The sequence below is a fragment of the Megalopta genalis genome, chromosome 3, assembly GCF_051020955.1.
Source record: "Megalopta genalis isolate 19385.01 chromosome 3, iyMegGena1_principal, whole genome shotgun sequence".
Classification (NCBI taxonomy): domain Eukaryota; kingdom Metazoa; phylum Arthropoda; class Insecta; order Hymenoptera; family Halictidae; genus Megalopta; species Megalopta genalis.
This window is the reverse complement of record NC_135015.1, coordinates 15358573-15384717: the sequence shown is the minus strand read 5'-3', so window position 1 is coordinate 15384717 and position 26145 is coordinate 15358573. Positions and strand designations below refer to the sequence as shown.

The window sequence follows — 26145 nt, the reverse complement described above, 5'->3', positions numbered from 1 at the left end:
ACTCCGAAAACAATGGCTCGTAAATCGAACGGCTCGAGAACAACGTTCATAATACCGGGGAAACGGTTTACTGGTTTGTCGCGAGGAACGATATCTAGGAATAGTTTCACAAATTCTCGTGGCAACGATCTTCCAGACGCGTTAGAAAGCATGCTCTCTTACCGAGTAGAAAATTTTCAATTTCTTTATCTAAACCTGGAACGAGATTTTAAAAGATGCGTCTTGTAGATCTCGGTAATTTGTACGCATACTGGAAACTTCAACGAAATCGTTTGACGTTGTTATGGGTCCCGAATGGTCGGAGGTCATGGAAATCGCAGCTTTTTTACGGATTTTAATCAAAAACGGTATAAGTTACCGAGATAGAACATGTTAAAAGCACGAGTGTTTCTTTTCTTCTTTTTCGACTCACGAGTACAGTAATGTCTCCCTAACTGACGCTCAGATTGTGCACAAAAATGAACAAAATTTGGGAAGAGGAGATTATTCGAGCCTTATAGCTCGTTTTTTATAGTTGACAATTCGTAATTATAAAAACGAACCGCAAGGCTCGAATAATCGTACCTCCTCTTCCCAAATTGTCCATTTTTGTGGACAATCTGAGCGTCAATTAGAGAGACATTACTGTACAAGAAATTCTCCCTAATTGACACTCAGCTTTGATAATTTGGGAAGAGGAGATACGATTATTCGAGCCTTACAGATCGTTTTTTATAGTTATTGACAATTCGTAATTATAAAAACGAACCGCAAGACTCGAATAATCGTATCTCCTCTTCCCAAATTGTCCATTTTTGTGGACAATCTGAGCGTCAATTAGAGAGACATTACTGTACAAGAAATTCTCCCTAATTGACACTCAGCTTTGATAATTTGGGAAGAGGAGATACGATTATTAGAGCCTTATATCTCGTTTTTATAGTTGTTGACAATTCGTAATTATAAAAACGAACCGCAAGGCTCGAATAATCGTATCTGCTCTTCCCAAATTGTCCATTTTTGTGGACAATCTGAGCGTCAATTAGAGAGTCATTGCTGTAATAGCAAAATTAGAAAGAAGTATTTTAGTCACTGCACAGTGATCTAGTATTATTTTTAAATCTCTCAGTAACATTTGACAAAAAAAAAATATTCAAGTCATTTCGTCGAGTTTTAGAAACGTTATCGCGTTTTAAAAGGTGCTCGAATACTTTCTGCCAGAGGTTGCATAATACATATTAACATAAAAGCGGCGTTCGCAAACATCAACCCTAATACAGTATTCCGAATAGATAGTTCACGTTCGAATAACACGTATCGACACTTCCTACTATCAACTCAAGAAGATGAACGTGTCAGAACGAAGATGTCAGTGCGATGGAAAACGTATCTAAGAAACCACGATACTTAATTCCAGCAATCACTAATTCCGACGGCATAATTGGACGAATTACCAAATAAAAAATTGCTAGAAAAAGAGAGAGGTACAAAAAGAGCAATAGAAACAAGCATCGACGGACATCTGAAGTGATTTTGGAGCAACGAAGTTCATCCAGAACGGTGCAGGAAGGGGCAATTTGAATCGGACAGGTCGCAGTACCGAAAGTTCGCCGAAGTTTTCGCGCGAAGCTAAGTGGAGTTAAGGTCGGGGGAGGATCGTTGGCCGAAACAGAGGGCGATCGACTGGAAAATAGGGTGCGCGATTTCCGGCGATCAGCGGAACGTTCTCTATGATAAGAGCGACAATGGCAGACGGAGAACGATAACGAGCAAGAAGCGGGAATCGCGCGCGCGCGATCGCATGGTATCGGCCGTGAACCGATAAGAAACACCTGACTTTCCATTTGTTTTCCATTATTATGGAACGACAGCCGGTCCCACGGCGCTGCGTCGCCGTTTCGCTTCTATCTCGAGGAGAAGCCCGGCGTCCTGAGAATCGGACGGCGATACGAGCCGGAAACGGCAAACGTCTAGCCGGGCTCTATGGAACAAGAAGAACGGAAACGGCGAACGCGTTCAGATAAACGTCGCCACGCATTAGCCCTGCTATCGGATACACGTGTCCTAATGTCTATAAAACGAGGCGCTCTCGGGCTCGACGTTCGCGAAACGTTCTCATACTCCGGCCGGGCTATAGAAACGCTTGATGTCCCCGCCGGAGTATGAGGATCAAGGATGTGCGTGTGTCGTTCGGATTTGCCGAGAACGCGCTACCGAGCGATCGGTCCATTTACGCGAGGCGACGGAGAGTTATTACTGACGGTGGAATCGTCCCGAGGATCCAGTAATTAACGGGTCGCCCTAGATCGACGCTACGATTACGAGGCAATTTCTGGCAGTCTTTCCGAAGACCGGTCTAAAAGTCTCCGAGATGCGGAGCTTGCTTATCCGACTGCGGACTTTATGTATTTATCGCGGAAATAGGCGAGAGAAACGCGGAACAGTTAATTAACACTCGAATGGCGCACCTTTTCGGGCTAAATTGAATGTTTAGGTCAGGTCGTCGAGTACGCAATGTGCATACTTCATAGTGTTGCTATCAAATCTATGCGTTTTATACTTGATATATGTATCTGATTTTCATTCGTAAAATTTTTAAACGGTATCACTTTCTTTTTGGTCACGAATGTATCAAAATCGGCAGTCTGTTGATGACGTGATATTTCTTAGAGTAATCCTTCCGGGGGTCTGCATTTCTATGACTTTTATAGTACATTTGTATTATATATTATATATTATTACGTTATATTCATATCATGAATCATGTACAGAACGTGATAACGAAATGTTTATAACTACCATAAATTGAACAACGTGGTTTTCGCTCGTAGCATTTACTGACTACAATAATGCCTCTCTAATTAACGCCCAGATTGCGCACAAAAATGGACGATTTGGGAAGAGGGGATACGATTATTCGAGCCTTGCGGTTTATTCTTATAGTTATAAATTGTTCACAATTATAAAAACGAGCCGCAAGGCTCGAATAATCGTATCTCCTCTTTCCAAATTATCTATTTTAGTGGACAATCTGAGCGTCGAGACATTATGAACACGTTGAAAGTTTACTTTCGACCAAAGAATTTCGAGTGGAGCAGTTATGGAGTTCGCAACTTTGAAGACAATTAACAATTTAATTGTTGCATTCGTTATTTACCAGAAAATAGATGGACCATATTTTCTTAGGGAATAAATAGACCAACGGTTCCTGGACAGAAATTTGTCTATGTGTGTAAAATTTAAAGCAGTGCAAGGATTCGAAGAAGCTAAAAATGTTAGCGTATTAATTTCAATTTATTAAGATTATTAAAGGAAAAAATCAAATTGTACTTGGCTCCTATTTTTTGCAATTGGTGTACAATATACTTGTACTTTGCATAGAGATCGAATAACAATGCAGCGCTCGCGCAAGAACGGATAAAATACGAAGACTTAAACGATAAACTCAAGAAAGAGAAAAAACATACATGTTTAATTAAAGAAAACATACGCTATACGAGCAGGGATGAAAAGATCGGTGAATACGAAAGAACTCTGGTTGAGCAGAGTATCGGTTTGAGGCGAGTTAATATACACAATGTTGCAGAAAGTATCTGAAATGAAAGGAGGAAAACACTGTGGAGCGCAAACGGTTGAGTCGCAGTTATTTTCGCCGAGGTCGATTCAACTATGAATATTCGCGCGTCGTTTGACAGTGCGCGGTCGGAATACAAAACAAATCCCGGCACGGTTGGAAGCACCGCAGCCGATCCATAAAGCGCGACCGAGATTTCAGTGATATTTGCCCATCTCGCCAAGTGGAAAGGAGCACACCTTCGGGGTCTTCCTCGCGTTCATCAGCGACCGCCATCTTTGCTTGCCGCAACAGGTTTACGAGCAACCCCCGGCTTTTATCGAGAATTTTCTGTTTGCCTTTGTCTTTTGTCGTCCGCGTCTTTTATCGAGGAAAATGGCGAGCAAACAGCGGCCGCAAACCCTCGGCGTCGAAATGTTATTGCTCGAAAATCGCAAGTCGCCCAGCGATGGTTTTCGGGCTGAACGAAAGTAGGTTTCTTTTGGTCCCAGCGAGGTACACGGTGCTAATGTGATTCGCTCATTTTTCGAAAGATTTTGGCATAATAGAAGCGACTCGAGTTTCTATTATTTACTCGATGAATTGTCGCGCACGATTGTAAATACCGCGAGCTATAAATAATGGTTTTTGGTCCTTTGGAGATTCGTGAGAAGCAGAGATTTACCGATTTCGATTCCAGGTATTTTTACGTTGCGTTAAAATTCATCTGTAGGGTGTACGTTTCAGATGAACGGAATAATTTAAAGCTTGGAAGTGGAATGTTTGTTAAAATAGGAAGTTCAACTTTTAGCAGACCCTAACATTAGGTTCGTGCAGCGCTCGAAGCAACTATTTTATTTTACCCGAATAACAAAATAACGAATAACAAAAACGAACAAGTAACATTAAATTAATTTCGTACAAATGTGTCTTTACAATCTCAATATGTAGAAGTAAATTTCTTCTTGAATATTCTCTTCTTTTTATACCTATGAGACAAAACATTCTACAATAGAAAATTCTGCAAAAATTCTAAAATAAAGTAGCACGAAAAACTTATTTTTCTCACTATTCTCAAGATATGAAATAATTAAAAAAATGTACATATTTTCAAAAATACACAGTATCGTATCAAATATCGATTGGCAGCTGTAAAGTCGTCGTCGCTGCATTGAGATAACGTTAACCACGTGAAATATTTTAATGAAATTTGCGAAGCTAATTTAATAACAGCACGACGCGACTAACATTAACCCCTTGGCTTACTTTAACGAGCCTGACTGGTGACAGAGATTTCCAATAATAACCTGTCAATCATGAATGTTCACCGCGCATTGAATTCGGAAAAAATTCTGTTCTCTTGCCATCAATATTTAAGCATTGAAATAAGAATAGAGACTCTTTCGCTTCGAAGAAATGATTAGAATCGAAGAAATTGTAATCATTGTACCCGTAATGAAACGGCAGGGGGTTAATCGTTGAATGGTGCACGAGCACACAGCGCGCCGAGCACAGCTGCACAGATGTCCGGTAAAAAGATGGCTGCCGCCCAAAAGGTTCAGTAGGGCAAAGAATGGCTGTCGTCGGTAATCATTCCAGGGGCATCGTCCCGGCGAACCGAGTCATCCGAGCAATTCCGATGATCCAAATCCCTGGAAGATTCGATACCAGGTAACCGAATTCAGGTTACTACGTTCGTGGACAGTATCCTCGAATGCCACGAGGTCCGCATTGCGCTTCGCATAGCGATTCCGTGGGACCTGGATGGGCCGAGTTGCTCGACCGGAAGTGGTTCCCGGCGAGAAGATGCCGGGAGAGCGAAAAACCGTTCGTGCATTCGCGGGAATGTTTATCGATACGACTTGTACTCCGATCCTTCTCACGGCCAACAGCACCATCGCGACAAAAGGGCTACGGGATCGAAAATAAGACACGACCACCCGATAGACCGTGTGTACATATATCGCCTATATGTATATGTATGTATATATATATATATATATATATAAAAAGAAAATAGCATATACGGCCGACCGGAAGTCTAGGTGTCGTTTCGCACGCGAGCGAAGGGTGACGAGATTCGTTTCTAGGGACCGCAGGCTTGAACCGTGAACCGTTTTGTTCAGTTCTAATGCATGCCGATTAAAACCGGTCCCGGCTGTATCCGGGGACACACACGGGTTCTTTATTTCGTTACGATTTCACTTACGGAACAGCACGTGTATCTGCCGGCGCGGCGGACGTTTAATCATCGGCGACGCGAGTGCGTCGAGGACGCGGTAAGGCACAACAGGGCAGAGATAAAGAAGAAGCGGTGTAGAGTGAACCGGAGAGTTCGTTCCCTCATTGCTGTTTACGTTCTCTCTCGTTTGTAATTTTCTGTTCTTACGACGATTTCTTTTTTCTATTCGTTCGCCGTTCGCCGCGAGGTGTCCCGAAACTTCGGCGAACCACCGACACGCCTTGCAAACCGGCGTATTCCCGCCTAACCGGACACGAGTTTCCCGTCGGCGAAATCGTCGCGCGAAATCGCGCCGAAACGTCAGATCGGCCCGCGCTGTATTTTTCATTCCGGCCGCCTTTTCGCACGAACGTTCGCGCGATCCGATCGAGAACGGCCGACGCTTTTCCCGACGCGGCGTCGCGTCGGCTTGTATTTTTATCGCGACGCGATACGGCCGCGACACGAAACGCGTTTTCGTCGGACGTTTGCCGGGCGGCACGATCGTCATTGTCATTCCCGCGTCGGCACGGAAAGACAACGGAAGCGTCGCTCGGTCGGCGAAACTTCTGGACACCCTGCGTGCGCTGGATATACATCTTCACGTTCATCTGAGCATTTGTCAAATTAAAGTTCGTTGTAGACCTCGTGAGCCGAGTGTGAGATTCCTTCAAATAGAATTTAGTCACGTACTATTGTTTTTTTTTCTTTTTTTTTTACTGGTAAATCTTGGTTTCCCTTTTTCGTTCTGTACGGAATCTTGGTTTCTCTTTCTTCTTTACTCTTTCGTTTATCGCCGCGTGTTCATTAGCTAGACAGTATATATATATCACATTGTTATATTATATCTACCCATTTGATTGTATTATTATTGTAGCGGTTTCGTGTAACAGAGAGAATTACTTAATATTATATGCTCGTGCAATGCAACCGATATGTCTGTGACAGATGTAAGAAGCATGCGTTCGCGTAGTTAAAAGGTTTTCTCGTTCATACGTTTCTCGTAATCAGTTTACTTTTCCCTCGTTCATGGTTACGTATTTATCTTCTGTCTATTACATATTTAATGTATAGGTATATATATGTATAATGTATATATACATATATGTATATATGTTAAGTACAAAAAAATGTACACCTCTGTGTGTGTGTATATATATAATATACATGTATATATATATAAATAATATATACCTTATTCTAACGAGCAACTTGGAATGACGATGGAAGAATGTTGGAAGCAACATTTTTATTCTATACATATATTTGAATTTGGTATGCCTCGAAGTTTTCTGCGTGCCTTCTTCTTTCACGAGTAACAAGTAATCTTTGAGATAGGGTTTGCGTTGTTCGTGATGTTGTGTTTCATTCATCGAACGCAATCACCAATTATGTATTCAGAATCTTTTTTACTTGGAATGATATTGCCTGCCTGTGTTTACTTATATTTTTCGAATAATTCGCGCATGGAACACGTCACCTCCTCCTCCTCCACCTCCTCCACGAATCGTGTATACGTTGTACAAAGATCCGCACGAGGATATTGCTCCTTGTTTGCCAACGATCGATCGGAGAATTTCGTTTTGTACCCGCCAGTTTCTTTCGTTCTCTCTCTCTCTCTCTCTCTCTTTCTCTTTCTCTCGTTTAATTAACGCACATTATATTTCGTATTATCACGAGGCATTGAATACACGTCCGCCTTTGATTTCGTTTCCAAAGCACGTTCCACTGTACTTATTCCTCGTTTTTGTACGGTTCCGTTCGGTTTAAGAATGCACGATCTTGTTCGCTCCCACTTTCAATGGTTTCATTCAGTCTTCCGTTCGTTATTTTAATTGCTGCTCGAAGTTTATTTTCCCGACCGGTAATTAGTTCCTCCTCATTCGGACGACGAGCGGGCATAAAATATTTTTCATCCCTCCGATACCCGACATCGTCAATTCAAGTGTAGTTTAAACACCATCACAGGCATACCGTCGCCGGTGCCGCCCACTGTTTACAGAACACGCATATACAGGCACACAGATAACACACACACCAATACAGGCAGACACACGTTCGCACACACGAATAACCCGTTGTTGTTTCACGCACACAATATCACTTAGCAACCCGTAAGTATGCAGTACATCGAACCCAATGGACATTGCATGCGTTTCGCCACACACCAGTAAAAACATTGTAACACAGCCCAGGCGCACAGGTATAACACACACGGACACGTACACACGCAGCACAGCCGACACACACGACAGTATAAAACAATGGTAGAGATCGGGGCCGGCCGCGACGATCCCAGTCGCCGGAAGCAGCCGTTCGATCTTCCGGTTCTGACCGTCGTCCGCGAGAACAATGGCTAATTAGCGCGACAGTAAAATCTTGCTCGTCGGTCGACGTCAAACTGTGGACAAGCCCGTCGATTGATCTTCGTCTCTCGAGCGATCAACGTCCGGGCATCTCGTGCCGAGACGCGCGACAAAAATTCATTTCTACCGCGCGGTGATTTATATTCCGAATATTTTCAACCGGGTTCGGCCCTGTTTTTCCAAACCTGCCGCTGCAGATATTGAAGAACGCGCCGCGCAGCTGCGATCGCGTCCATGCAAAATCATTAGTCGTTCGTGGAATTCGTGATCGAATCGAGAAGACGCCGCACGGACGCGGTACATACAAGTAAGTCGGCGATTTCGAACGAAATGTTCACGGGGTTCGCAGATGTCGATTGTTCGCCCGTTAAATAACGATCGACCAGCCTGTCCGGGCTATTGCTTGTCGCTTCTACTTACGCCGGATGCGAACCTACTGCAACAAACGTGTAACCCGTTGATCGATTTTCCCGCCGACAGAGATTTATGGAGAAATAATTCCGTCGACGCGCCATTTGTACCGTTTCGTTTCTGGAACGATTTCGTTCCGTTTGTTCCTCGCGTTTAAAAAACCGTGGAAACTATTTGATCTTGTCGGGGAAAGTGTTCACGGTATTATCCATAAGATTGTTTCCTGAAATTTCGCGCGAACACCTGTAGCTTCGAAAATATTTTAGCTTCGATGTTACAAAGTTGCGCTGGAAAGTTGCGCAAAGCAAAGTATAAAGTAAAATATCTTGCAAATGATTGATTTTCTAAGCGTACATTTTTACACTGAAAATTACCGTATTTATTTCCATTGAATGTTACAGAATTTCATTAAATGTATAGAATTCATTAACACGTTCCGTGCCGAGCTTTTTTTACTCGAATCTTCACACTTTGATATTTTACTAAAACTTGATGTATTACGTGCAATTATTAATTCTCGTACACATAACAACGTAACAAAAACTTATCAACGCCCATTCTTGCGGTGGAAATTGATTCTTCGGTTCTAAATTTCTTGTAAACAATTTGTTCAGTTCACTAAGTAAACATGCAAGCGTGTACCATGGATGGTACACGTGGCACGGAACGTGTTAACAATGACTTTGTAGTCCGGTTGAATGAAAATCTCGAGCCTGTTAGCTTAAGAAAAATTATGTAACTTATAATTCGTTCCGTAGAGACGTTCCGCGAATAAAAGAGAAAATTTTGTTTTCGAACAAATACTTTCGGGTTCGCAAATACGCAAGAAGATCAATATAATCGAGAATTTAAACGTACACGTCTGTCATGGAATCGTCGGAGATCGTTTAACTCGATTGCGGTGAACTTCAAAGGCGCTTCACGCTCGACCAAGATTTTTGTCCGAATTTCCAAGTCCGCACAAAAGGGAGCCCAATTTCTGATGCGGACTTCGCGAGCAGACTTCGCGAGCAGACTTCGCGAAATTTCTCGATCGAAATTCTCGTCTATAACCCTGACCTATTCAACCAAGACGAGGCGGGTCCGACTTTGAATTTGACACACGCGTTTCGGCCGAAAGGATCGGGCGTTTCGTCCGGCGAAACGAAGCATTGTCAACGGGAGAATACGTTCTCGCGGACAAGGCGGGATCCGGATCGGAATCAAGACGCGAGCAAGTAAGGGCCAAGCGAAGGCCGAAGGTCGGATGCCGTGGTAATTGACGTCCCTGGATCCGGATAGTGGCGTCGCCGGCTGGGATCGTCCGGGACCGAGCCGCGGATGAAAAACGCTCGTCGATGAAACGAGCCGACAAGTCCGGAGATTTTAAGCCAATTAGATTGTGTTTTTAGTGCCGCCACGGTGGACGGTGGAGCCTATCGACCAGAACGCCGTTGTAGGTCACGGCGTCTCGATACCATGTCAAGCTGACGGATTCCCCATTCCGACTGTGACTTGGAAACAACCGATCGGTAAGTCCACCATTCCTTCGAACCTCCTGCCGCGGCACGTCCTAACCGCAGTTTTGATAGATGCGTTCGATGTTGCTCTGTGGATCGCGAAACGCGAATGGCATGAGGATCCTGCTCCCTTCCAGTTCACTGTCTCATACAGAGCTGTGCTAATTCAATTACACGGAATTACATAGTTCAGTTACATTGTATTTCACTTACAATGTATCTCAATTACATTGTGTTTCAGTTGTACTGTATTGAAATTACAATGTTTCCTAATTGCATTGTATTTCAATTAAATTGTATTTGAATTACATTGTACTTCAATTATACTGTATCTCAATTACAGTGTATCTTAATTACATTGTATTTCAATCATAAAGTATTTCAATTACAGTGTATCTCAATTACAATGTATTTCAATTATACTGTATTTCAATTACAATGTATTTCAATTACATTGTATTTCAATTAAATTGTATTTGAATTACATTGTACTTCAATTATATCGTATCTCAATTACAGTGTATCTTAATTACATTGTATTTCAATTATACTGTATTTCAATTACAGTGTATCTCAATTACAATGTATTTCAATTATACTGTTTTTCAATTACAATGTATTCCAATTACATTGTATTTCTATTAAATTGTATTTGAATTACATTGTACTTCAATTACATTGTATCTCAATTGCATAATATTTCAATTACATTGTATTTCAATTAAATTGTAATTCAGTTATGTAATTCAAAACTTTCAGTTAATTCAATTACTAATCATTTTGATCACGAGTGACATTTAAATACAGTACAATTAAAATACGGGTTTTCAATTAAATACAAAATTTAATCATTATTTGCAAATGAAATATTAATTTAATTTGTAACTTAATATTTGCAAAATGTCAAAATACTAAAATCTACCTAACGTGATAACAATATACTTAAAAATATGATTTTGTGCAAATCAGTCTCTTTATATCTGTATGAAGATGATTTCACGCATAACCTAGCAAATACGAGTGTTATTAATTTCTTCGAAATATAAACAAAATTTGATTCTTCTGTTATTAAAATCTAGGAACGAGACAAAATGAGGACGTACAATAAACATAAACTGTGTGAATAAGAACATTATTATATTAAGAACATTATCAAGAAAGAGAAAGTGCTAATTAGTTACGAAATAAATCGTAGTTTAACACTTAGCAGTCGAAAATTGCCTCGCACCAGCTACCAAAGATTAAAACGTACTTTATTCCTGAAATATTAAATATCGCTTTAAAAGAAAATTTAAAATAACAGAGCTTCAGAATTAATTGGACTGTCCAAATAAAATTTGATAAAACATCCTACTAACTTTACGAGACGAAAATTGTTCGTTTGAACAGTGACGATGATTCTCGACAGTTTTGTGCGTCCCCCGCGCGTGGAGGGCGAGAACTGATAAGTAAATAGATGTTGAAATAATGAAACTGGTACATGTAGGAGAGAGTTCTGCTATCATAGAAACCAACAAGGGAAATGATATACAGCCGACTGCCGGTGTAACATGTTCTTAACTTGCTGCATAAGTTTCGAAAGCTGTTGCATTTTCTGTAACCTGCCGGCACGCCGCCCCAAGGCAAATACAACCACTAATCCTAATGTATGTTGTCAACAACTTTGTAAAGTTTGACAACAGCCACGAGTTAAAGGTTAACCGTTTCTTGGGACCTGTAAATGTGTCCTGCACTTTCGTGAGAACGCGGGCAGCCATCATGCTAACGGTACAGAAGGAAAATGGTGAAAGTGCAATACTTTGTGCAACGTACAGTGGGTCCAAAAAGTATTCGGACACCATCTAAAACGGTACAATTTTGTTAAAACTGGAGTCAAAAGTGATCTGAATTTTTTCAGATTTTGGGAGGACTAGTTTGTTAGACAATGACTAAACAATTATTTGTGAAAATTGCAATTGGCTAAAATGTTAAAGAAATAAAACAAATGCGCGTTTTAGTAGGTGTCCGATCACTTTCGCGAGCCACGGTAAATAGATAGCAGATACGATGTGTAATTATAGTAATAGTAGACTGCAGATTTTATGCATTTACGATAAGGACGATTAATTAAAATATCAAGCGACGAATTTCAAAATATTCTTACATTCTGCCGAATCGATTAACAAACGTCTCGAAAGAACGAATACATTGCTACATAATCTCTGCTCCTTATAACTCATTCCGACGATATTTATCTTGCATAAAGTTACGCGGTCTAGTCATAAGTGCGCAATCATGGCTAGCCATTTGCAGTTAGCCTAGTCCTGCAACAATGGAAAATACGCGGTGAATCCGCCGGTCAGAACCTGTGCAACAATATGCAGCTCATTATTTGAAAGTCGCGGCAACAAAAGGAGCGTGCACCGTACGGCAAACGAGCAATTTAGAACGTTGCAGCAAAATTTCAACGTTGTGCGTCAAGGGACTTTATTCTCGGTGAGAGATCGATTTGCGAACGACTATGTCGGTCCTGCCAACAAAAGGGATGCGAGATAGAGTCGGTAATGTTGCCCGGTTACCGTGGATTTGTACACGTCTACTGCGACTTGGTAATACTTGGTGTTAATGCTCGTGGTTGATCTTGCGATCGTTCGAGCTTTGTTGTAATTTGCACGCTTTGTGTGCCGACTAAGACTCTATTTTTTGGCTAACCGGGCGCTGCGACAATTGGCTTCCCGGGAGACCTCTGTATCCACTGACGATGGATCAGGGTGGATGGACAGATCAGGACTGTCGAATAATCGTGTGGCATCCACGAGGTCACCTCGGTTATCCCTACCTTTACTTCAGGGTGGGCGGCGAGGAAAAACTGCCCAATCACGGCAGGCTCAAAAAACGAACGCTAATTGGTTGGAATGAAGATGGTTGGGACCTTTGGAAAGGGTACCGCGAACGCCTCCAGATGAGCTTCCTCCTCAAGGGAAAATTTGGAAATCTACCACATCTGGAAGCAATCACGCCGAGTGGCCCAAGTCCCAACTCCGCTAACGGCCTGGTCGTAAATCAGGGATAAGTCCTTTACGGAGGACCACCATAAAACTGTCGACGGGGCCCATGAGTTTTACGCGGCTCGAAAACTAACATTTCTGCCACGGGGTGACAGGCCCACCCCCCTAGCCATCAAGGACCTATGTGTCTGGCCCCCGCCGTGAAGCCCAGATGGGGAATCCCTAACACTCTTGTTAAGAAATCAGAACAAAGGTCTCATTGTGACTCTCATAAACCCTAACACTTGGGAACCCCAATTAACACGTTCCGTGCCACGTGTACCATCGATGGTACACGCTTGCATGTTTACTTAGTGAACTGAACAAATTGTTTACAAGAAATTTAGAACCGAAGAATCAATTTCCACCGCAAGAATGGGCGTTGATAAGTTTTTGTTACGTTGTTATGTGTACGAGAATTAATAATTGCACGTAATACATCAAGTTTTAGTAAAATATCAAAGTGTGAAGATTCGAGTAAAAAAAGCTCGGCACGGAACGTGTTAACCCTGCTTTCGCGACAAAAATGTAAATTTGCCCAGGCATCTTCAATCTGGCAATCAGCCTCTACACACAAAAGTGGTCCGCGGGTGTGTACACAAAAAAAAGCGAATTCGGGATATCCAACGAAGTTATTTCGCAAGAGTCGAACTCCGCCGTGTCGCGACGCGAAGTCGCGGAAACTTTCGGAGCATAATTTAATATTTACGTAGACGACGGGTCGCGGCGGGTGTCGTGTAATAACGGTTATCGACGTGTGTCGAGTGAAACGTGTTTGTTTTGCGTTCCGAGGTGACCGGTGCACCGACGCACTTTTCGAATGACGAGTGTCCGTGCACGCGCGTATCAGTTCGACAAAAATGTCAACGTTTATTTACGCGTTCCCCCCCTCTCGCGGTGCAAGAACAAACAAAAAAAAAGAAAGAGAAGAACGTTTGCTTCGTGAAAGTTTGATAATAACGCGGACAGCCGGAGAAATATTGCAGGTCGATGCGAACATTTTTCTCGTCGCGGACTTTAACAGTCAATTTATTAAAGAAAATTTCCTCCGCTGAAAAGGAGATAAAATGGCTGCTCAAGAACACCGAGTGGCCATTCCCATAACATTTCTCAGCCACCACCTCATTTTTCTCCCTTCGCCGTGCATAAATCCACTTTATGTTGCCCGGACAGTGCGCCCGGGCTAGCATAATCTACGGTTAAAGCGACGATTAGATGGAGCTAGTTTATTCGCCCTTCCCTGACGAGTTTACCGTCCCTATCGATTACGCTCTATCCGCGAATTAACCTCCGTTTCATTTGCTGTCGGGCATCGCCGACCGAAACGGAAACTTCTGGTCGAAATAAAAAAAACACTGCGACAATTGCCGAGAACGTTGTATTTTATTTATTTTCTAGAACAGGATCTAATTAAACAGGACCGTTGAAACCGTTTAATGCAAACGAACGAATGAATAATGTATAAATTTTTCTTCGCTTTGCACTGGCTCGATTATCCGATGAAGCAATTTTTTAACGATATTTATTATAATATAATTTATTTATATTATAATTAATTAATATATTATATTATATATATTATATTATTATATTATATAATATAAATAATTAATATTATATTATATTATGTATATATATACTATATTATTATATTATATTATAGAATTAATTTATTACAATTTAACGGTATTTATTACAATATAATTTTAAGTTACAAAATATTTTCGTACTGGAAACGCATCAGACTGTGTCCAACATGCGAACAAAACTTCGCGTGAAAAATATAAATTGTTTTCCGTCAATTGCGCGAAACAAGAGTAAAGCCTTTAATTGTTCGAATCCATTCGTTCTTGTTTAGACATTGACAGAAATAACATTAATAAGTTCTGTCTTCTTGAATAAATGGTTCTCTGTGATTCTGTCGTGTCCTACTTTCCCCGGTGAATTGAGATGTAATTATTCTCTCTGTTCTGCTTATAGTTCGTTAATCAGAATTTGTTGGTAAAAATCGCCGACTGTGTTGTGAATCTTTGTCCCGTTGACGGCGGTCCAAATTCGATTGCATTCGTTGCTACTATTAAATAATCTCAAATGTTCTTTCCGAGTGCTTTGTTTGCACGTCTTACTCCTTTATCGCTTTTGTTCCAATTGAGAGTTTCTCACGATATTCATTCAAATTCTGCGAAGCAATTAAACGGAGCACTCGCACTTCTGTGTAAGCCCTGTGCAAGCCCAGGTGTAATAATTTTATGCACCGGTGCACAGCGGACTAAAATCGTCGAAACACGGACTTAATTCGTGTCATTGTTATTTATGCACTATTCGTTACGAAATGAACGATTTTATTGATCTTTGGGATGGCGTATTACAATTTTGATCGCGATTGATCGCGAAGCAATTTTGCAAACGGTGTAAAACAATTAATTACAAGAATAATAATTACAATAATATAAACTGTATCTACCGTGATGCATTGAATCATGTAACAGTATAATAATTCAGTATATAATTCATTTGCTTGTACATTGTATAAACTTTTCACATATTTTACATTTCTTACAATTTTTATATTCATTTTATATATACAAACTATATCTAATATTTGATTGCTTGAAAACAAAATAAAGCACAAATTCTGAGTAAATTGTTTTCTCTTCGAAATAACGAAGTTATTATTTTTCACTGGAACGTCTGTGTACTCCAAATTTGTTGAGAATTTCTACCGCACTGATAAAAACAAAAATATATCGAGCAAAAGTTACACAGTAACAAGTAGACGAAAAATCGCGATAGTGAAAATTGGCAAAAATATTTCTATTCAATAAAGAATCCTAGTCGGTTTAATCTTTTTTCATGAAACTATATAATTTCGTTAGCATCGATCGATGGATTTACGCACTCTCGTTAAAAAAGTATTAGCAGTGTCCGGTCGAAAAACGATTAGTTCAGAAGTTATGATTTTCGTCCGGTGTTCCAAAATACGACGTGCGTCGTCCCGGGGGTGTCTCTCAAATCTATGATCATCGCATCTGCGAATTCCATCTCCTTAAAGAAGCAAATTATTATTTCCACTCGAACGTCCATGTACTCCAAATTTGTTGAGAATTTCTACCGCACCGATAAAAACAAAAATATATCGAGCAAAAGTTACACAGTAACAAGTAGACGAAAAATCGCGATAGTGAAAATTGGCAAAAATATTTGTATCCAATAAAGAATCCTAGTCGGTTTAATCTTTTTTCATGGAACTATATAATTTCGTTAGCATCGATCGATGGATTTACGCACTCTCGTTAAAAAAGTATTAGCAGTGTCCGGTCGAAAAACGATTAGTTTAGAAGTTATGATTTTCGTCCGGTGTTCCAAAATACGACGTGCGTCGTCCCGGGGGTGTCTCTCAAATCTATGATCGTCGCATCTGCGAATTCCGTCTCCTTAAAGAAGCAAATTATTATTTCCACTGGAACGTCTATGTACTCCAAATTTGTTGAGAATTTCTACCGCACCGATAAAAACAAAAATATATCGAGCAAAAGTTACACAGTAATAAGTAGACGAAAAATCGCGATAGTGAAAATTGGCAAAAATATTTCTATTCAATAAAGAATCCTAGTCGGTTTAATCTTTTTTCATGGAACTATATATAATTTCGTTAGCATCGATCGATGGATTTACGTACTCTCGTTAAAAAAGTATTAGCAGTGTTCGGTCGAAAAACGATTAGTTCAGAAGTTATGATTTTCGTTCGGAGTTCCAAAATACGACGTGCGTCGTCCCGGGGGTGTCTCTCAAATCTATGATCGTCGCATCTGCGAATTCCGTCTCCTTAAAGAAGCAAATTATTATTTCCTGTCACAGGCCGGCACCGCTTTAATAAGCGAGATCCGATGCATTCCGCTTTGACAGACTCCGTCGAGGCAGCCTCCGTCGATTTCACGGAGGCAACTGCTGCCCGCTGATCCTTATTAGTAGTCCTTGCTCGTTCCGAGCAAGCGGAACGCGGCTCCTTTCCGGCCGATTTTACCCGGGGAAGCTCTCCGAGTGCCTTATTCGCTCATTGTCAAAGCCCCCTCCCCCCTCCGCGACCCTCGACGGCTCTTTCGGTCTTATTTAATTGGCGAGATCAGCTTGTCCCTTTTCCATGCCGGCCGCGAACCAGCCGGCGAATGCGGCCCGAAAATTCCACGGCGCGGCGCGGCGACGGAAAAGTCTGAAATTCGATTCCGAACAATTCGCAATTCACGGTGGCGAATCGATCGGCCGTGTATCGGAGCTGGTAATCGACGGCAGATTATCCCGAGCACCGTTCTAATTCGAGGCATTCGCTCTCCACAGATTATTACGACGCGCTCCGTAACCTCCGCGAGCGATCACCGATCGTTCCACCGATGAATTTTCACGATCCTCGATACATATCGCCCATTGTTCTTCGCCCGCGGATTCCGCTCAAGGAGCACAATAACCAGCGGCGACTTCCGGGTCGATCGCGGTCGCAGGCATCGGGAAATCCGATGATTGGACACATTTTTGTCACGCCATGTTTCAAGCGAGAAGGCTAAATTAGATCAAGTTAAACGCGAATTGTTCTACACTTGTTTGATAGAAAATTAACGAACGAATTTCGAAGTGAATCGAATTACACAGAAATTGTTTCACGTTTTTAGCACATCATATTTGAAGTCTCGTTTAAAACGGCAATTTATTACATGACAATTTACAAGCAAATTTGAAGTGTAATTTGAAACGCAATTTAGAAATTTTGTCGCGGTAAATTTATAATCGAAGTTTGAAGCGAAATTGAACGAAAGAAGAATTGTTTCACATTTTTGTCACGTTTAATGATAACAAAAAAGATCCTGTTTGAAACGAAATCAAATGGAACAAATATCATTTCACATTTCTGTTACATTCCAATTTAATATGAAGCTTAGAATTCAATCAAATTAAATGAAAATTGTTCCACGTATTTGTCACATTCAACGTAAAATCAATAGAACTAAATCTAAACAGATTTTTATTCTTTATTTCGTATTTATACGACCACTTTTTCGATATAACTTGAGCATGTAACGAGTTAGACTCACGACAAAGATTTTCTATACGATCCACAAAATAGCAGATTCAGCAAAATGTGCAGATTGCGCACAACAATGGACAATTTGGGAAGAGAAGAGCCTTGCAGCTCGTTTGTATAATTATTGACAATCGGTAACTATAAAAACGAGGCTCGAATAATCGTAACTCCTCTTTCCCAAGTTCTTAGAGAATTCAGTGAAGATTTAGGAGACGAGAATTAGGGAGAATTTACCGTACCATTATTCATTGCTCCTAAATCGAAACGAAATCTGACTCTTTCTGTATGAAAATCAAATAACCCGAGAGAGACGTTTCGGATCGTAGCGCCATGAATTTTCATGATCCTCGATACATTTCGTTCATTGTTCTTCACCCCCGGATTCCACTGAAGGAGCCCAATAACTCGCGACGACTTCCGGGTCGATCGCGGTGCTCGTCGTTTTCATTAAGTTACACCTATCGGGCGTATTTAACCCCGTGATGAAGGGGGACGGGGCGGGGGGTGGTTCAGTGTGGGGTGACCGCGGTCGGAGCCATCGGAAATTCCGCTGATCAGACGTATTCGCTGGTCTCATTCAACCTGAAATAAGCCGTTCCCCTCGATGAAGCGACGGCATAATTAGTTTCATCGGTTCGTTGATCGCGAACATTATATTGCACCGCTCGAGAGCGGAATTCGCTCGCTGCCACGGTGACGGCGTGCTTTTTTCTTCTTGGCGAGTTCCGATTTCGTGGTGGATCGCTTCTGCCCGGGATACCTTCAGCGAGCTCTAAAATATTGGCTGGAAGGAAAAATTAACGGTTCGTGGATACGGTGCCCTGCAAAAGTAAGGTACGAAAGTTTTGCTCGTTTTAACCCCCGGGCACCGGTAGCTAAATGGATTTCGTTTAACCCCCGCGTCTGGACTCCCGGAGCTGTATGCGAAATAAAAATTGTCGACATCGATTTGAGAGAAACTGAAGCCGAATGGAAAATTTCATTCTCTCTTTATTGATTTTCAGAAAGTAGTTTTTCCTGTTTCGCGGATATCATCTGTTTGTTCTCGATGGAAATTCATAAAATCCGCATAAACGCATCGCTGTGCACCTGAATCTTTCGAAATGCTGTTCGTCTGAATCGTTTGATATGCGTCTCTCGGAAACGGTGACTCACTGGTTGTGTCAAAATTAATTTTTAATTTAAATTAACTTCAATTATTTCAATTCAACTTAATCGTATATGCATTTATAACAAAAACGAGTAGACCGAATACAAAACCGAAAGAACGTTTAAAGAGTTTCAAAAATATCGTTGCGTTATTTTTTCAGCTCATTGAAATTATTAAGAAGCGAAATAAATAGCTATATAATAATTAATGTAATTATTCCCTGTATTATTTATACAGGGATAAAATATATTTCTTAAAAAAGCGAAATGAATAACATGTAAATCTAAGAGCAGGTTTCAAGTGGCGATGAAATTATGCTAATGTTAATCATAATATTGTTCGCGGTATTATTTAAAAAAGGAACGAAATACGTATTTTAAAAGATCGGAAAGAATTTTATTTAATCTAAAAATAGGTTAATGGTTCCACGTGTATTTATAGTCATACAATGGACCTCTGGAATGGTACCAAGTTAAAGAAGAATAATGGTATTTTAATTTCTTTTTGCATCCCGACCAAAATAAAATCCCTTTTTTTTAACATTCCTTCGGCATCCTCCAGAAAATCATTGCCATTCCGTTCATATTTCTACGAAATTACAAACCACTTCTTCCGACTGCTTCAAAATCGTAATCTCGAGTCTGCTCGGTAAAGCACGAGCGCGAGCCATTAATTTCAATCATATTAACAAGGAAACCACATTCGTTGTGAATTCCATTTACTACGCTCGCCCCTTCGTCGTTTCGAATTATGTATCATTTCTCATTTTCGGTTACATTTTTCGAGCTATCGATCCTGAAGAGATTCGTTCCGCCCACCGAACGACGGCGACGTACAGTGGTCGATTCATCAGTAGTCGATTAAACATGTGGCTTATTGTTTGCTGTGATCTTTTTTACCATTTGTCCATTTTGGGCACGACTACATAGTTTCAAAGTGGCCCATCCCCAAATCATCCTAAATCTATATCGTGGTTTATAATTATTTTGTTCTTTGAAAGTTAATAATTTTTACAGCATATAATGTACTTAGTATGTACTTAAATTATGTCACAGAACACTTTTTTAGTAGTCAATTAAACATGTGGCTTATTGTTTGCTATGATCTTTTTTACCATTTGTCCATTTTTGGGCACGGCTACATAGTTTCAAAGTGGCCCATCCCCAAATCATCCTAAATCTATATCGTCGTTCATAATTATTTTGTTCTTTAAAAGTAAATAATTTTCACAGATTTTATTGTACTTAATACGTACTTAAATTATATCACAGAACACTTTTTTAGTAGTCAATTAAACATGTGGCTTATTGTTTGCTATGATCTTTTTTACCATTTGTCCATTTTGGGCACGACTACATAGTTTCAAAGTGGCCCATCCCCAAATCATCCTAAATCTATATCGTCGTTCATAATTATTTTGTTCTTTAAAAGTAAATAATTTTCACAGATTTTATTGTACTTAATACGTACTTAAATTATATCACAGAACACTTTTTTAGTAGTCAATTAAACATGTGGCTTATTGTTTGCTATGATCTTTTTTACCATTTGTCCATTTTGGGCACGGCTACATAGTTTCAAAGTGGCCCATCCCCAGATCATCCTAAATCTATATCGTGGTTTATAATTATTTTGTTCTTTGAAAGTAAATAAATTTTACAGATTTTAATGTACTTAGTACGTACTTAAATTATGTCACAGAACACTTTTTTAGTAGTCAATTAAACATGTGGCTTATTGTTTGCTATGATCTTTTTTACCATTTGTCCATTTTGGGCACGGCTACATAGTTTCAAAGTGGCCCATCCCCAAATCATCCTAAATCTATATCGTGGTTTATAATTATTTTATTCTTTGAAAGAAAGTTTAATGTACTTAGTATGTACTTAAATTATGTCACAGGACACTTTTTTATCTCTCACATTTTTCGAGCTATGCTCGATTGAATATGTTGAATTTTTATTCTATTTTCTAATTACGATTTCGGCGGAGTTCAGCGTTCGCTTTAATCGCATTTTGAAGAGCGACGCCTTACGTTAATGACAAAATAAAAATTGGCTGCTATCAGCTTCTATTAAAGAAATCATCTAATAATAATAATGCCAAAATGGCACGTGCCACAAAGCATACCGTGATTGATTAGGTTCAGCAAACTATCAATATTCTAACTGTTCGCACTCTATCGAAACTAATATGAGAATAACTACAAATTATTTTCTTTATTATATGCAAAAAATTGCACTTTTTAAACATTTGTTTGTAAACAGTTAGAACACTGCATTTTGTTTTCATTACTATATCCCAACAAAAAAAAACGCAAATATATGTGCTAGTAATACAAAATGAAAAAGTAATATTTAAAAATATAATTTTAGTTGTTGTACGTTTTTCTCCGCTTTTTGAATGGTAACCGACCACTGCGCGACGGTGGATACACGTAAAAAAAAAAGAAAAGAAAAGAAAGAAAAATGACGAGGCGAAATTCAATTAGACACCGGGAATCGATTTCGTTTTTACGAGGGGTTGATTTTCTGTTTGTTAGGGCCGCGACAATGCGATCCCGTGAAAGCCCGTACTGTATTTCCTGGAACAGTGTATCTTTTCACGCAACGCCGAGCTTTCTTCGGACGTTCACTCGTTTCCTGGTGTTTATTGTATCGGAAAGAATGTCGGGTGACGTTGATCTGCCGGCGCGGCGCGGCTTGGCGTGGCGCGGTAACGTTACCCGTCGAAAGAGGGAAACGCGACACCATGAATTCCGACCGATACTCTAATACCAGGGAAAATTTAACGTCATAAACAAGCGTCCCATGACGTGTGGGACGCTCCCCTAGACAGCGGTGTTACGTTCTGCGGACAGAGAAATCCACAGAGTGTTCTCGCGGCGGGGGAGGCTGGGGTCGCATGTATCAGGGGCCGAAAGTAACGTTGCAAATCATTTCAATTTATTTTACGCTGGGCGAAGAGAGCATTGACACACTTTTAAAATTTAATAACTTTTTTAAAAGTGGACTTAACGAATCGATCTTAACGCATTTTTTCTTTAGACGATAGAAGAACAAAGAACAATGGAGAGTGACTGAAAATATTACTAAAATATGTATTCATTACTATATATATATATTAATAATAGTATACTAATATAATAATGTAATAATATAATAATATAATAATATAGTAATGTAATAATATAATAATATAATAATATAATAATATAATAATATAATAATATAATAATATAATAATATAATAATATAATAATATAATAATATAATAATATAATAATATAATAATATAATAATATAGTAATATAGTAATATAATAATATAATAATATAGTAATATAGTAATATAGTAATATAATAATATAATAATATAATAATATAGTAATATAGTAGTATAATAATATAATAATATAATTATATAATAATATAGTAATATAGTACTATAATAATATAATAATATAATTATATAATAATATAGTAATATAGTAGTATAATAATATAATAATATAGTAATATAGTAATATAATAATATAATAATATAATGATATAATAATAATAATATAATAATATAATGATATAATAATAATAATATAAATGATTAAAATCCTTCTTTGGAACTCTTTTAATTTTGCTATTGCTTGAAACGACGAAGAAATAAAATGCTCTAGTTTTGTTTTAACTCTTTTCAGGTCGATTTTTATTTCCAGCATGTGAATGCGTGTTCTAATAACCGTGTTTAAACGATGTCGGACAACCAGGCAACATTCTAGCAGAATGCTTTCTGTTGCAAACGTAACAGCTTTTGCGTAATCGTAATCCAAAGTGAAATTGTTACTCCCGTCCCCGATCTGTCGTATTCCGAAGCCACGGAAATGCATTGCGATCAAACAATGTTAGCTCGAGATGTGTGCGTTGCAGAAAGGATTTTAAATCCGCGGAGACCCGGGACTCCTCTCGGTTAACAATATTTTCGTGATTTTCGTATTATTTGTCTTGGGAACGACGAGTCGGCGCACACACGAATAAGAGGGAACAATCGAGGAAGATTTATAAGGAACTGTTCTTGTGTTTGCGTTGCAAAAGCATATATGTAGATCCCCGGCGTTCCTTTCTTTTCTTCTTGTACGTACCAGTTGGCATACTTAAATATTTGCTTACATTTTACCGCCCTCCCATGGTTCCCATTTCTCGTGTCAATATTCCATCGAACAAAACCTTCGAATACAATTTTATTCCGAACGGGAGAAACGGTTCCTCGCGATCGGCCGGCTCCGAAACTCCGAAAATAGTATCAAATTGTTGCGAATTTACCTTTTAATGATCCATTTGCGTATATCTCGATTGCTGCGCGGAGAAACCTTCAAAATATTTTTGCGCCACGTCTACGAAGCGGCAGAAAATTATTCGCGCGTAAAAACATTGTTTCTCGAAACTGTTCGAATCGAAAGTTCTCGTACGAGATTAATGTTACGAAAAAATCTGGAATTCTCTGCCGCATCGAGAAATGCATAAAATAATTGCAGATAAATATGTTAACTATGTTAAACCAGTCGGATAATGCGATGTTTGAATAATTTCATCCGGTACGTGCTTCTTGCCCATTGGGGCGGTACGAACGATGCGTTGTTAATCAGAAATTTGCATTGAGTTAATTGCAGCATAAAAATCCCTTTAATTAGTTCCTTGTATTTGAATAAAACTTTAGGTAGTACCTGGGCGTAGCGGCTCGTCGGCCGAGCGTAAACATCGTACGGCTCCAGAATTAGTGTGCCAAATAAAATATAGCAAACAAAGTAACCAAACCTTGTGAAATATGCAAAAGTCTGGCACCGACTGAGTGCAATCTAAAAAGAACGCGGACATGGAACGTGGATGCTCAAGTCGCACAAATCGAATGTTCACAAACGAATGTGAAACGGCGGCCATCGCGAAAGTAAACAATTGCATGCAAATATAATGTTAACGAAACAATGAGCGTAATATAAGCGTAATATAATTAATATAGTAATATAATTCAAGGACGATTGTCCTTTCGCAAGTTGCATTAACCCTTTCAGTGCTGACTAAACTGAAAAAATATGGTGGACAAAATATCCAAGTTCTGTCTCATGATTTTATGTACCCAATTTTTATACTACTTTTCATGAGTTTATATTATTTTCATGACTTTGTATATGTAATTTTTATGAGCTTAAATCACTGTTTGTATGACTTTAAATCATGTTTGGATAACTTTAAACGTATGATAGAACTTAAAATACGTTTTCAATGGACAAAATGCAATAACTGAGTAAACTAATTGCACAAGTGACAAACACTTATAACTGAACTACGGATCTTCATGCAAAATTAAATTAGTGTAATTTAATTGGTGAAAATGTCTGTCGTCTTTCATAACAGTGATAAGTTGAAAATAATGCAAGAACATCCCAAAATTCCTGCAATTTGTCTACAGTTTTGTGTTTGACCTTTTCACTCTTGCCATAAATGAATAAAATCCGCAGAGTCTACTTATAATTAGACTGTCGACTTCATGCATTTATGAGAAAATTGAGCAGGTATTACCCAAACTGGTAAAACAGTTTAAATAAATTAGGACTAATAAATATTCCAACCAGCGAAAATTTATCTGTTCGCAGACCAAATCGATTGACTCCATTTTTTGAAATACCTGAAATTCAAATGTCAAAGCACTTGATCCAATCTGAACTTTTTCTATTTATAATAAATTTTCCAAATAATACAAAATTCTTTCGATCGCCGAATAATAAGTAATTTATTTCAGTTAATAACAATTACACCAAGGCTATTCTATCTTAATTATTCCACATGTCTTTATACGAAAGCTATATCTCTGTATTTATGCGTTGTACAACGTTTATTTCAATTTTTATTTTAATGGGAATTTTGAAAAAAGAAATATTATTTCATCACATTTCTCTACTTTCTGTTTCATGGAATTAATCTCGATCTGGCAAGTAAACGGCACAATTACAGAAGAAAGAAACGTATTTCTAAGTGACTCCTGCTTTTTCCAATAAATGCAGAACATTTTTATTTCGCACGAAGGTCCGCAGTCTATTTACAACTCAATATACATATACTCTTGACAATACGATACCATTTGCCGACTTGCAGACATAACCTAAACTGAACGAAACATTACAATTTCCACTAAATAAACAGGTGTCCTAATATTTTCGGTAGCTGGTGTTAAAATTCGCAGTCTCGTCGCGAGGCATACTCGATTCCCGCGACTGTTCGAAGAACCCCCCAAAACGGCTATCGCAACAGTTTCCAACCCCCTGATCTCACTTTTACTCGCGGTAATTTACCGCGATCGTCCGATCCCGTTCCAAGGGATCCAAGCCCTCTGATCCCTTTCCATCATCCTCTAACGCTGTAACACGCCGAACAACGTAAATAGTGTAACCCGTTCCGTCCCCCATTGGGAGGACTCCCTTAACCCCGTAATCCTCCGGCTCCCCATGCCAGGCCGCGGCGCTATCGCGAGCAACGCTAATAACCGGAGCATAGCCGCTCGAATTAGCGGAACGAGTCGCTTTCGCCGAATAATGGCCCCGTTGTCCCTCCGAACGTTCAGGTGGGACACCGGGCGACTACAGGGAGCTGGGATACAGCGGCGCGGAGGGAGTCGAGGTCGCCGAGAACGGATCCTTGGTGATCCCGCGGGTATCCAGAGATCATTCGGGGTTCTATCTGTGCCAGGCGAGCAACGGCAACGGCGCCGGCCTCAGCAAGCTCATTCAGCTAACAGTCCACGGTAAAATATTCACGTAACATGGAGTTACTGGCTGCCGGCTCGATCTGTGTCAGCCGGTGGCGCGGCGCGGCGCAACGG

At 39.7% G+C, this 26145-nt stretch overlaps 1 protein-coding gene across 2 annotated transcripts in view; it reads left to right on the top strand.

Annotated features, from left to right (window-relative positions):
* LOC117229429 (cell adhesion molecule Dscam2) overlaps positions 1 to 26145 on the top strand; it is a 353961-nt gene that overhangs the window by 275542 nt on the left and 52274 nt on the right. For both annotated transcript variants that reach the window (XM_033485864.2, XM_033485865.2), the window contains exons 12-13: positions 9922 to 10041; positions 25888 to 26067. In XM_033485864.2, the coding sequence (XP_033341755.2) occupies positions 9922 to 10041; positions 25888 to 26067 (300 nt within the window). The remainder of the gene's footprint in view (positions 1 to 9921; positions 10042 to 25887; positions 26068 to 26145) is intronic.